Genomic DNA, 12,826 nt, shown 5'->3' with positions numbered 1-12,826 from the left:
CCAAGGCTATGGAAGTAGTACCATAGTTTGCCAACAAGTCTACAAGTTTATTACCTTCCCGAAAATTATGAGACACACTACACCAAAAAATGAAACACACAACGGGTAAAATTCGTTGTCTGATTTAGACGCTCACCGTTGTGTATCGGAGCGTTGTGTGTTTAAAATTTGCACAACGGTGCAACACCCTTGTATGATATGCAATCAGTCGACATATTTTCATTATCACCGTTGTGTCTTCTCTCGGCAGATGCTAGGCAGAGCTGCTGCACAGCATGGCAGATGCATCATTCATACAACAGAACTTGTTTTCAAACTGTTGTTGGAAAGCCTAGTCAGACAACGTGTTCTTTAATGTCATTATCGTCTGATATACTATCACACTTCAGTTTTATTGTATGTTTGTTGTGTGATTGTAAAATGAGAAGACATTTTTTTTTAAAACCATTGTGTGATTGTTGGGAAGCCTAGTCAGACAACGTGTTCTTTAATGTCATCGTCGTCTGATATACTATCACACTTCAGTTTTATTGTCTGTTTGTTGTGTGAATTGATTTTGGACAACATTAGTTCAGTTTTTATCGTTGTGTGATTGTAAAATGAGAAGACATTTTTTTTTTTAAAAAACCATTGTGTGATATGTAAAGAATGCATTGACTGAATGGCCAATTTTTATGTATTCAGACAACGTTGGATTGCCACACTATAAACCTGTTGTATGATCAATTTCATTTGCTATATTTTGTGCATATATAGCTCCATTTTACCTAATGAACAATGATTAATTGGAAAGAAAACACATTGCAAACCATTAAATTAGTAATCCAACCCATTCATATACCCTAAATGTTAAAAGTGAGCATTTCCCCATCATCCAAGCAACCATTAATAGAAGAAAAGCATTCATATGCATGCCCATCTACTCGGGACATCAAAAGCTGATACAATTACATATATTGTTTAATTGAACATGCCACATATATGGTGCATGAATAATGTAACAGCAGAGAAGCACAAAAAAAGATGCTTTCCTTCATTAGCAAACTACTTCATGGGTCCTACACATACGTCTTCACCACAAACTTCGCCCACTCATTTCGCAACTGATCAATATCTTCTTGGGTATATTGGCTGCTGCCTCTCCTCTCCCACTAAAGTCAAGCATAAATCAAAGTGATTAGTACTTAATAAATTTGTTGAATGAGGCATGGAAATAACAAAGGGAAGAGAAACCAAGTAAACTGACAAAATTTATAGCTAGGTTTGTACCTTGGTAGCAAACAACGACAAGTCTTTATCTTCAATGATATCCTGCATGTATCGCATCACAAAGTACCCGTACTCATTGTTGCTCGGTTGAGGAGGAATGCCCTAAAAACAAATTATGAGTAAAAAGTGAAAACAATGAACAAAATACGATCTTATCAAGACAACTAAATACTTAGGTGAAACTCACCGCCAAATTTTTCCAAATGACTGAACTCCGGCCCTTCTTCTTCCTTTCAGCATTAAACATACCAAATGCACTACACCAGAACAAGAAAAATGAAGACTTAAGGGAAACAAAAGGAGGCAACATAACTGTTTAAACATATTTCATGATCTCAATATGCATGTAGGATTAGTAACATCGACTTACGTTTCCATAATAGACATCCACAGTGGGTAAGCGTTTTTTCAAAGGATCCATAAAATATGCAGTACCTCGGTCAGGATCAGCAATTGTCAACATCCAATGATCTCAAGTTCTTATCGAGACATTAGGGAGAAATCACATGTGATGAAAAAAATAGAATATTTTCTACCTCTGGTACACAGCAATGCAATTTCCAGAGACTTCTCTCATGCTTGCAAGTCGCCTAACATCTGATCCCAAAATAAAAGTCTTTCGAGAATATCCAAATACTTCAGGTTCCATGATGAAGTTGATGGTATGCCCATCTCTAAATGAAGACTCACCCCACATACATAGCATCTTCAATGATTCTGGTAATGTAGGTGCCATTGCTGCCAAGCTAAATTGAACCTCTGAGTCTTGTTCATCTATGTCGACTTTCTTTTTCCTCTTCTTTTCAGCATTAGCCATGACAACTTTCTAGAACAAGAAAATAAATATAAGGTTATAGTATGCAGCCATTCTGGTAAACTTAAGCATATTTATTGAAACAAGTGATTGTCATCAAAGTAGATTCAATTATACTGATTTCTAACCTTCACAGGTGACGTAATGATTAGCTCCTTAGGCCATGCAACCCAACTGCCCATAGCCTGCTTAACAGTTTCAATTTCATCTTTAACAGGAAATGGTACCTTTGCTTTCTCATCAAGCGCGGTATAGATGGAAACACGCTTATTACCATCCCCTAGTGGAGCACCATGAATTGTTTGGGAGGGATCATCGCACTCCATTACAGTGGCATAAGCAACAATATTTTCAACATAACCTACTGCCAACTTGCAACCAAGCTCATCTCCTGGTGACTGAAAAGAAGAGAAAACAATATTTATAATGCTGCCTATATCTTTGAATGTCTAACAGATCAATCTAACCTAACAAAAAAAATAAACATACTCATAACAATTCTGCAATTTTTGGAGTAAACTGGAACAGACTTACCTTTTTTAGGGGGTCAACGAATGTCAAATCTACGTATTGTTCCTCCTCCTCATCATGCGGCTCCTTAATATCATTTGGTACAGCATTTTCTTCCCTAGTCTCTTTCACATCCTTAGCCAATGCACAGTCGACATCTTCATTCTCAACTATGTTTGTCAACTCACTACGTACCTTAGAGCATGGTGCTACTTCCAAAGGAACTCCCTTCACCACCTTTGTACCCTTCTTTTTCCGTTGTAGGGCCCTTTTTTCAATCACATCAAAAGCTCCCCGAATTGCTTTTCCATCCACACGGTTAACGTCTTATTCTTCCAATCTAGCTTTTGCTTGTTCTTGAGCAATCTGATCAGCAGTGCGTGAACAACTTCCTTGACCAGAAACATGTGTCTGAGGAGTAGCACAGTTTCCATCTTCAGTTGCATTTATCTTTGCTTCAAGTTCTGCAAACTTAACCGCCCAAAATGCTCGTTCCTCTGCAACAATCTTTTCCTTTGCTTCCTCAATTATCTTCTCCCTTGCGTCCTCTACTTTCTTCTCTTTCTCCTCTAACAATATTTTCTGCACACTAACTCTAACTGTTGCTTCTAAGCTCTGCTTTCTACGTTTAGGTAGATTGAAGTAAGTAGAGGGATTCATTTGACCTCTAACTCCACGCACTCTTCCTCCGTGCTCAGGACTCCCCAACGCCAATGTCAAGATATCATCACTTCCCTCGATGGATAGTTCTCCAGTAGCAACCCTTTTCTTCAAGGCAGCCTGATAGATTTTAAGTATGAATATAAGTATACCATCAATAGTTACTGCATATATAGACTTTGGTTATTTTGACATACTATTTTTTCAGCAGTTTTTTTTGTCTCTTCATCCTTGAAATTGCCATTCTTGGACTGCCGCCCTTTGATCCAGAGTGTGGCCCTATCAATTTCTTCATCATCGATTTCATTAGCCTACAAAGTGATTTTGTTAATCAGCCTACTTTTAAATGGTAAAAACTACACATAGGGTATAAAACATTGATTACTAACCAACTCTTCCTCCAACCCTGCATAACCCTTGCGGGACAGTCTATGAGGATATTTATTCTGTTTGCGCCTTTCTTGTTGTGCTTTACGCTTTTCCTGCAAAAAATGAGGCTATATATATCATTTCAACAACTATTTGATATTTACAAATGCATGTTACGACTACAACCAAGTTAAACCAGTGATCTGTTAATTTCATTCACTAAGTTCCATAAAACTCTACCAATTCAAACTCTGGTAGTCTTAGCAAAAACAACAATTTATTTTCACACACACACACATATACTCCAATATCAAACAATGATAAAAAAATTCGACATACATTTAGGCTAAGAAAATCCAATAACAAGGACAGAATAGTATAACACAATATATATAAAGAAAAACAAATCAATATACATTTAAGCAAAGCCAAAACAAATATTACAAAAAAAAAAAAAAAAAAAAATATTTTTTATATATTGTCCAATGGGAAATGCTATGCTAAAACAACAGCGTCACAACATATCCTCACTATGATTAGAGTATAAAGTGACGTGGTTTGTGAAAATATACCATGTGCAGGCAAATTGAAATCTAAGATTAATTTTTGAATATATAATAAAAGAGCATAGTACAGTAAGCTAGTAATTGAAAAGATCAACTAGTATTGGAAAGTATAACATTTGCTTCAACAATATGAGCTCTTAAAGAGTACAAGACATCCAATACAACAAATAAACAAAACTTAGAAAACCCCAAAAGCAATGAAAAAGCAGAGTCCACTACAGGAACAACATTTGAACAATTACTTCTCTCAAGCAACAATAGAGAATATGAACAAGCATTTGATTGAAAAAGCTACAGTTGCCACACCAAACAAGCAGAACCCAAAAATTATTAGGGAAAAATTAGCAAAGTTGTAAAAACTATAGTTACTGCATATATAGACTTTGGTTATTTTGACATACTATTTTTTCAGCAGTTTTTTTTGTCTCTTCATCCTTGAAATTGCCATTCTTGGACTGCCGCCCTTTGATCCAGAGTGTGGCCCTATCAATTTCTTCATCATCGATTTCATTAGCCTACAAAGTGATTTTGTTAATCAGCCTACTTTTAAATGGTAAAAACTACACATAGGGTATAAAACATTGATTACTAACCAACTCTTCCTCCAACCCTGCATAACCCTTGCGGGACAGTCTTGTAAACACGAAAAATCCTGCAACTAATGAAAGAAGGACACGTGTACAAAATAATATATTTTTATTAATGAATTTGCGGGTTACAATCTCTGTTGATGCTCTTTCACAAGATTCTCCTCTGATTCGATCTCTGACGTTGATTTAATCCAAGGGTGGCGAGCACTTGATCTTGAATCAAACGGTTGCAATGTGGACTTCCTGCTATGTTGACGATTTGAGGAAGATGATTGACCAAGGGCTGTAGAAGCTTGATCTTGATCGGATTTAGGCCACGAGTGGTGTCACGTGACGAGTGTTCTTCGGCTTTGGTAGGGAATGAACCAACACGTGTGTTTGGTGCTTGTTGATTCTCGACGAGCTTGATGAAGAACTTGTAGAGGATTTACATTGTTGAAGACGACAGATGATCAAGGGCTGTAGAGGCTTAAACTTGATTAGATTTGAACCACGAGCGGTGTCACGTGGCAAGTATGGCTTTTGATGGTGGATGAATCAGCACGTGTGTTTGGTGCTTGTTGATCCTCCGCGTGTTTGACGACTTCCGAGCTTGTAGGTGATTTCCCCTGCTTGTCTGAAGTCAGCGAGGTGAAGAGACCGGCTATTTGGCAGCTTGATGGTTCTTCACGAACTTGGGAGACTTCTGAACTTTGGAGAGGTTTCTTCCGTCTGCTTGCGTCCCTCTATCTGTCGTCGTCCTCGATGGTGTACTTGACTCAAGGGCGATTGACGCTTGATCTTGAGTCGTATGATGGCCACGAGGGTTGACACGTGACGAGTGCTTTGGCTTGAGGTTGGTGATGAACCGGCTATTTGGCAGCTTGAAGGCTCTTCACGCGCTTGAGGACTTATGAACTTTGGGAGTGATTTTTCTCTCCTTCCGCTGAAGTCATTCTCTTGATTTGAGAGGGGCTATTTATAGTGTCAGCGCCTCTCTCAATTTGGAATGCCTTGATGACACGTAATTAATTGTATTTTCCTTAATTACGTAATCAAATCAATCGATCAGCCTTAATTAACTGATTTAATCATGATTATTAAGGAATTATCCAATCAATTTGATGGCTGATTTTAATTGTATTTCATTAATAGCATAATCAAATCAATCAGCTTTAATTAACTGATTTAATCATGACTATTAAGGAATTAGCCAATTAATTTGATGGCTGATTTTAATTGTATTTTCATTAATAGCATAATCAAATCAATCAGCTTTAATTAACTGATTTAATTACGACTATTAAGGAATTAGCCAATTAATTTGATGGCTGATTTTCGTCTTGATTATCAATTTAAATAAATTGATATCTAATCAGCAGACGAGATTTAATGCTTGATTTTATTCGGAATCAATTAATTTGATTGATCCGCTTTAATATCAATTGATTTAGCCGGAGCAAATTCATTTATTGCCGTCGAGCCTTTCATGTATCGCCAACTGTCATTCTCTGAGTCTGCGTGATTTTGCTGACTCACAAGCCATGTGGACAATTTGCGGGACCCACATGCTGACTAAATTTGTTCGGTCATAATTTCAAGTGGTGACCGAATTATTTAATGAATTTTATTTTCATTAAATTTTTGGTGTCTACAAGTCTATGAGGATATTTATTCTGTTTGCGCCTTTCTTGTTGTGCTTTACGCTTTTCCTGCAAAAAATGAGGCTATATATATCATTTCAACAACTATTTGATATTTACAAATGCATGTTACGACTACAACCAAGTTAAACCAGTGATCTGTTAATTTCATTCACTAAGTTCCATAAAACTCTACCAATTCAAACTCTGGTAGTCTTAGCAAAAACAACAATTTATTTTCACACACACACACATATACTCCAATATCAAACAATGATAAAAAAATTCGACATACATTTAGGCTAAGAAAATCCAATAACAAGGACAGAATAGTATAACACAATATATATAAAGAAAAACAAATCAATATACATTTAAGCAAAGCCAAAACAAATATTACAAAAAAAAAAAAAAAAAAATATTTTTTATATATTGTCCAATGGGAAATGCTATGCTAAAACAACAGCGTCACAACATATCCTCACTATGATTAGAGTATAAAGTGACGTGGTTTGTGAAAATATACCATGTGCAGGCAAATTGAAATCTAAGATTAATTTTTGAATATATAATAAAAGAGCATAGTACAGTAAGCTAGTAATTGAAAAGATCAACTAGTATTGGAAAGTATAACATTTGCTTCAACAATATGAGCTCTTAAAGAGTACAAGACATCCAATACAACAAATAAACAAAACTTAGAAAACCCCAAAAGCAATGAAAAAGCAGAGTCCACTACAGGAACAACATTTGAACAATTACTTCTCTCAAGCAACAATAGAGAATATGAACAAGCATTTGATTGAAAAAGCTACAGTTGCCACACCAAACAAGCAGAACCCGAAAATTATTAGGGAAAAATTAGCAAAGTTGTAAAAACAAACAAAACCAAACCAGTTTAGTATGAACCAATAAGAACCGAACAATTCTCGTGACATAAAACAATTCTCCAAAAAGAACATCAACTATAGAAGTAGTATGACCAAACCAGTCCTACAAATTTCACCAAAAACTAATCGAATACCACGATATATGAAGCATAGAACAATAGATTTCAACAAATTAAAGCTTCAGAACATATTTAATAGCAGTCCACAAATTCAATAGTCAAGCTCAGAATACTCACAAGTCTAGCTCCTGCAATCAATACCAACAATAGCTGTCAAGCTCACTCCACCAGTCAAACTGAGTCTACAGCTTCTTCCAACTCCACCAGATATGCCTTGTGGGTCCGCTGAGAATAATCAACAAGGCTATCCAAATACCAAATCCAAACCTCAACAATCTAAATAGAAGCAGATAAGATCGAGTTAGTATTATGACAAAATTAGATAACTGACATAAATTTTCATCTTCTTGTGGAGATCATATGAGAGCACAAGGTGATGGGTCATACATAGCCGATGTGGCTTCATAGGATGGTTGGGCCTGAAGTAGACGCTGCCCACATCCCCTACAAAACCCAATTTTCTTCTCAATACAAAACCCAATTTTCTTCTCAATTTCTGTAATCAAAAGTGGAGTCAATGGACATGAAACTGGTTCCTCTGCAAGTAAGTTTCTCAAGACCGAAATTCCCTGCCACAATAAAACCCATTTCAAATTTCAACTACAAATAGGTAAATGATAACACAGACAAAATAGAAAGCACAGAAATTGCAATTACCAATTGTTGAAAGTAGTGATGAGAAGGCCTTGGAATGGTTGGAGAAGATGGTCTGCTGTAGATTCTCTGCAAATAAGGCAAACCAGCTGCGAATAGAACAAAGTAAAATTCTTTCTATCAATGAAAGCAAATAAGCAAAGCAAGATGAGATTTCGAAGCTACTAAGCCAATGAATAACCAACAAACCTGGTTATAATCGAGATTAAAAACCAAACAAAATGCAGTTCTTCACCAAAACAAATCAAAATTTAACTCACCAAGAATAGCTAAGAAACCCCCAAATCGAAGAACCCACAAATGGACCCTAGTTTCAACTCCGGAATTTCGATGTCTAGATTTAAACTCTAATTTCCTCTATCTTTTCCCCAGTATGAAGAACCCACAGATGGATCGAAACCCTAATCAATGAGTATAGTGATGGATAAGTACAGTCGAGCTTTAATCGAAAAGTATTTTGATGGCATATGGTGTTTTGCTGAGAGACCCATGTATGGTGTTTTGATGAGATCAGATCGATGGTGTTTTGAGAAGAGAGCTGCTCGAAGAAAGATAGTTGAGGAAACTGCTATTTTGACTAAGTGTTGGTGGGAGACGGCAAATATCATTCAATAGACCTAGCTGCTAGCTAATTATTAAGTTGTACCAACACGTGCTATTAATATGAATCAGACAACATATAGACTAAGTTTTGTTGTCTGATTTTGAATAAATTAAACTTGACCCAATTCCAAAGAGGGAAAAGTTCCCGCTCATATGCAAACCAAAGTAATATGTTAGGCGGTGCCCATTTACACAATACAAATAACTCATTTGGTTGTGGGATCATCAATCTGGTGTATATCTCAATCAAAACTTGTAGGTTTTGGGGAGGCTTGAGTGCCATTTTGGGCCAAATATAGGCACATCCAGACATTTCCCTCTTGATCACACAACAAAAGGTAAAAAACGGTTGTATCATATTTTGCAGGCTACTCTCATACAACAGATATAACTATACTGTTGTAGGATGTAGTACCAATTTAGAGCTAAATTTGAGTCGATCTAGGAGGGAAATCTGCCACTATTTTTTTTTTGATTCACACAACAAAATAATCTTGTAACCATTGTGCAATGACCTCCTAGATAAAAACTTCAGAATTTTAACCACCTTATACAACGTAAGTTTAGTAAACGTGTTGTCTGATTCACTTTCCTTCATCACACAACAATTTTTTTTTTTCGTTGTGCCAAAAGTGTTGTGTGTTAAGGTTATTGGTGTAGTGACAAGTGAAATTGCATCATCGAAATACGGGAATACCGTGCAAACAATTCTTCCACTCAACCCTTAATTGTCAAGAAACCAAATGGGGAGAGCATAGAAAGTCAAGGACAAGAGAATAATCTACCTCCAACCATATATGCTTCCATTTCTAAACCTGAGCTAATTCAATAACTTTAATCACTACCATCACCCATGAAGCTAGGAATGTCTAAATTGAAAGGAAAAGCAAGTAAACCTTCATACCAAAGATTGCCTAATGGAAACAATATCTGGAAATTTAATTATAAACTAAAATTAGGAGCTCTCGAAGAACAAGCTAGATAACCCCACCCCACCCTTTTATTTTCCCTTTCCATGAAACCTCAGCAATATAAGAGAGGAGAAGACTTGAAAAGCTATTATTAGAGACTAGATTTTGTATGAAATGAGATAACAACATCATATCACCCCCTAATAATTAATTTGTTTTCTTGAATTGAAAAGTATATAAAGACTTTCGCTACACGGATGATCCGACGAGGCTCACACACCGTTTGATCATATGCCTATATGACATACACCCATGTATAATAACAATTTTGCTAATAATTAATTTATTTTCTTGAATTGACAAGTATATAAAGACTTTGCCAAAGACTGATAAAGTAGTCGATCGAGTCCACTGCATACACAAAATGAAAAAGAGCCAGACTGTTAGTTAACTGATGTTAAATGACATATAGATCCAAAACTCATCCATGCAACTTGGCGATAATATCTTTACCTTCTACGTATTGATCAAGAGAAACACAATCATACATGTATCTATTGATTAACTTCCTCCTTGTTAATGTGATAATATCTGATGTGCTCATATTTTCCTATATTTCTTTGCCTCTTAATCTTAGTATTTATGCTTAGTCCTCCTTATTTCGAGTCATTTATGTTGTTATAGTGTTTTTGTAGGTTTGTTCCATAAAGAGAAGAAAAGAAGTTAAAATGAGCTAACTAGGATTGAAAGACGCCCAGGTCCCAGAATCTGTCTGTGCAGAACACCCAACTTCTCCGAATTACTGGGAGTTACTCAGATCTAATCAGACAATGAACCTTATATCATTGGAAAGCTACGGATGTCTACTTTCTGTAGAATTTTACGGATCTCGATTTCGATACTTCTGGAGAAAGTTATGATTATTTGAGTGAAGATAGGTCGGACAGGAAATCTGCTCGGGAATTTACAACCATTCATGGAGAACTCAAGTTCCGTGGCACAAGACCGTCAATCCTAATGTTTCAAGGAAGTTAATTCAGATGAGGATTAAATGATGAACTGATTCCTACTTCTACAAGAGATATTTCAAGGTTTTCCCATTCCAAATGAAGATAGAAATCCAAATCCAAGTCTTACAAGGAAACATGAAGCCAAAGATGAGCAGAAATCTTCCCTATATAAGGGAGCACGAATTTACATGAGAAGAGAGTCTCGGGAGCACAATGTAGACGCCTACGGAGCAGAGACGACTCATCCATCTTTCCCTTCTTTTCCCCTTCCATTCTTTTTATGTTTTTCCTATGTTTTATTTAGTTATCTTTTGTTAAACCTTTTCTAGGGTTAGGATGATGCCCTATCATGATTATTTATGTACTTTGATGTTTTATTGATGGATTTATAGTTTCTTTATGATGAATACTTAATCACTATTTGAATTGATGCTTTATGTTTAAGTTCTTTGATTGATCACCTTAGGGCTTTGCATATAGTAATTGGAAGACAAATTTGAAGCAGAGATGCAATATAATTTGATTAGCTTCTTGTGATTAAGTGTGGTAAATTACATTATTACTTGAGAAAGACTAATGATTTGCTTGATTCCCTTGTTTTCTAAAGCGTAATGAATTCTGCATGTTAAATTTATACCTGAGAAGGATAAACTGCATAGTTAGGATATAAGATCTTTACCCGAGAGGGAGAGCATCATACACTTAAGGAAAACTATGGTCTAGAGTACCTGAGAAGGACTTAGATACGGGAATTATCATCTAGAGAAACAAAAGAATCTGTTAATTGCATTGAAACATAAATAGGATTGTTAGTAGTTGATTCTGAAACCCTAGGTTTTATCATTATTTGTTTCTTTCTTTCTTTCTTTAATTTTCACATTATTTGTTTAAGTCGAAAACCTTAAAACCATATTTTCTTTAGTTTGATTGTTTATGTGTTTTTGTGTTTGGATTAATTAGGTTAGAATTTAAATTGATTATCAATCCTCAGTTGGAACGACCTCGTACATGCACACTATACTAACGACGATTCGTGCGCTTGCGAGTTTTAATTAAAATACCACAACAATATCCCTCTATAATTCTCCTCCCTATATAACATAAAGAACCCAACCAACAATTACGTTTGTACACACCTTTTATACAGTACTCATTACCCAATATGAAACCAATTCTCGCTCCTGTTTACCCTTCCAGCATGTTTCTACTCTTCGTCATCCTACTGGTTGCCAGAGAGTCCGCACCTATCTACTCTCCAGTCGATGGTATCAGCCTTAACTACGGATCTTACGGCGACACGATCGGTGATTATGATTCTCGAACTTGGAGGGAAGATATCAAGTCAAAGCTTTCTCTAGAAGAAGTTAAACAACGATAAGCATAATCTGTGACCCACCATTATATCGATACTGTCCTAACTTAACCACCAGTTAGTTGTTGGATTTTTATTTGTCACTTTTCTAATGTGAGATCTTTCTTCTCCAACATGCCTCTCACTTGCAACCTAGCCCTAGGTATTCACGTGCAATTAATTGACAAACTCAATTCCACATTGGAAATCAGGTCACAAGTCCTACATTAGAAACTTGGCCAATCACATAACAATCCAAGGCCCACAGCGGACACTTGATAATAATCCAATCAGAATCTTCTGATGGCCAATTTAATAAACCCAAACCGGGTCCATGGTAATTGGAGAAGAGAGTAGCAAATCAATTAATGAACCCAAATTTGGGTCCATGATGGCAACGTAATTGAGAAGGGACCCGCTCTGATACCATATTAAACAGCCACAAGCGTGACCTGTGGCCCACCATTGTACCGATATTGTCCTAACTTAACCACCAGTTAGGTGTTGGATTTTAATAATAAAAGGTCTTGGTACAATTGGGTGTGATCCACTCACTTATAAGTTATATTTTTATTTGTCACTTTTCTAATGTGGGATATTTCTTCTCTAGCAGGTAGCACGTCCCAAGTAGAAAAAGCACCCATGTCCCAAGTACCATTCATCACAGCTCGACTCTCACATTCGGAATTCACTTACAGATTTCTAGTCAGTCCAGGTCTGAAGTATATCCGCTTGTATTTCTTCCCAGCTACATATAACACCGACTTTGACTGCTCGAAATCACTTTTCTTTGTCAAAGCCGGTGGCCACACCCTTCTCAATGACTTCAATGCTTCTGTCAATATAGATTTGGTTGGCTATGAGACGCTAATCAGAGAATTCTGCGTT

General features: G+C 36.3%; 1 protein-coding gene and 1 long non-coding RNA gene across 2 annotated transcripts; both read right to left on the bottom strand.

The window, feature by feature from the left end:
- Positions 1-1,801: 1,801 nt before the first annotated feature.
- LOC133716232 (uncharacterized) lies at positions 1,802-4,687 on the bottom strand. The gene is made up of 7 exons (XM_062142949.1): positions 4,634-4,687; positions 3,643-3,735; positions 3,451-3,564; positions 3,019-3,373; positions 2,618-2,919; positions 2,212-2,481; positions 1,802-2,095 (listed from the first exon to the last, which is right to left on the bottom strand). Exons 1-7 carry the CDS (start codon positions 4,685-4,687, stop codon positions 1,802-1,804), a joined length of 1,482 nt encoding a protein of 493 aa, XP_061998933.1.
- A 2,841-nt stretch (positions 4,688-7,528) lies between these two features.
- On the bottom strand, positions 7,529-8,153 carry LOC133714962 (uncharacterized). The gene is made up of 3 exons (XR_009848907.1): positions 8,067-8,153; positions 7,797-7,978; positions 7,529-7,685 (listed from the first exon to the last, which is right to left on the bottom strand). It is a non-coding gene; the product is annotated as an uncharacterized LOC133714962 (long non-coding RNA).
- Positions 8,154-12,826: the final 4,673 nt, after the last annotated feature.

The sequence above is a fragment of the Rosa rugosa genome, chromosome 6 (assembly GCF_958449725.1).
Source record: "Rosa rugosa chromosome 6, drRosRugo1.1, whole genome shotgun sequence".
NCBI classification, from domain to species: domain Eukaryota; kingdom Viridiplantae; phylum Streptophyta; class Magnoliopsida; order Rosales; family Rosaceae; genus Rosa; species Rosa rugosa.
Note: the sequence above shows the minus strand (reverse complement) of the source record. Positions and strands in the feature narration are given on the sequence as shown.

Excerpts from the sequence above, each read along its gene's own strand:
- LOC133716232 (XM_062142949.1), bottom strand. The coding sequence starts at position 4,687 with ATGAAGAAATTGATAGGGCCACACTCTGGATCAAAGGGCGGCAGTCCA. Across the intron at positions 3,736-4,633 it reads AGGGCGGCAGTCCAAGAATG|GAAAAGCGTAAAGCACAACA; the intron begins GCAATTTCAAGG and ends CATTTTTTGCAG. Across the intron at positions 2,482-2,617 it reads TCGTTGACCCCCTAAAAAAG|TCACCAGGAGATGAGCTTGG; the intron begins GTAAGTCTGTTC and ends TCTTCTTTTCAG.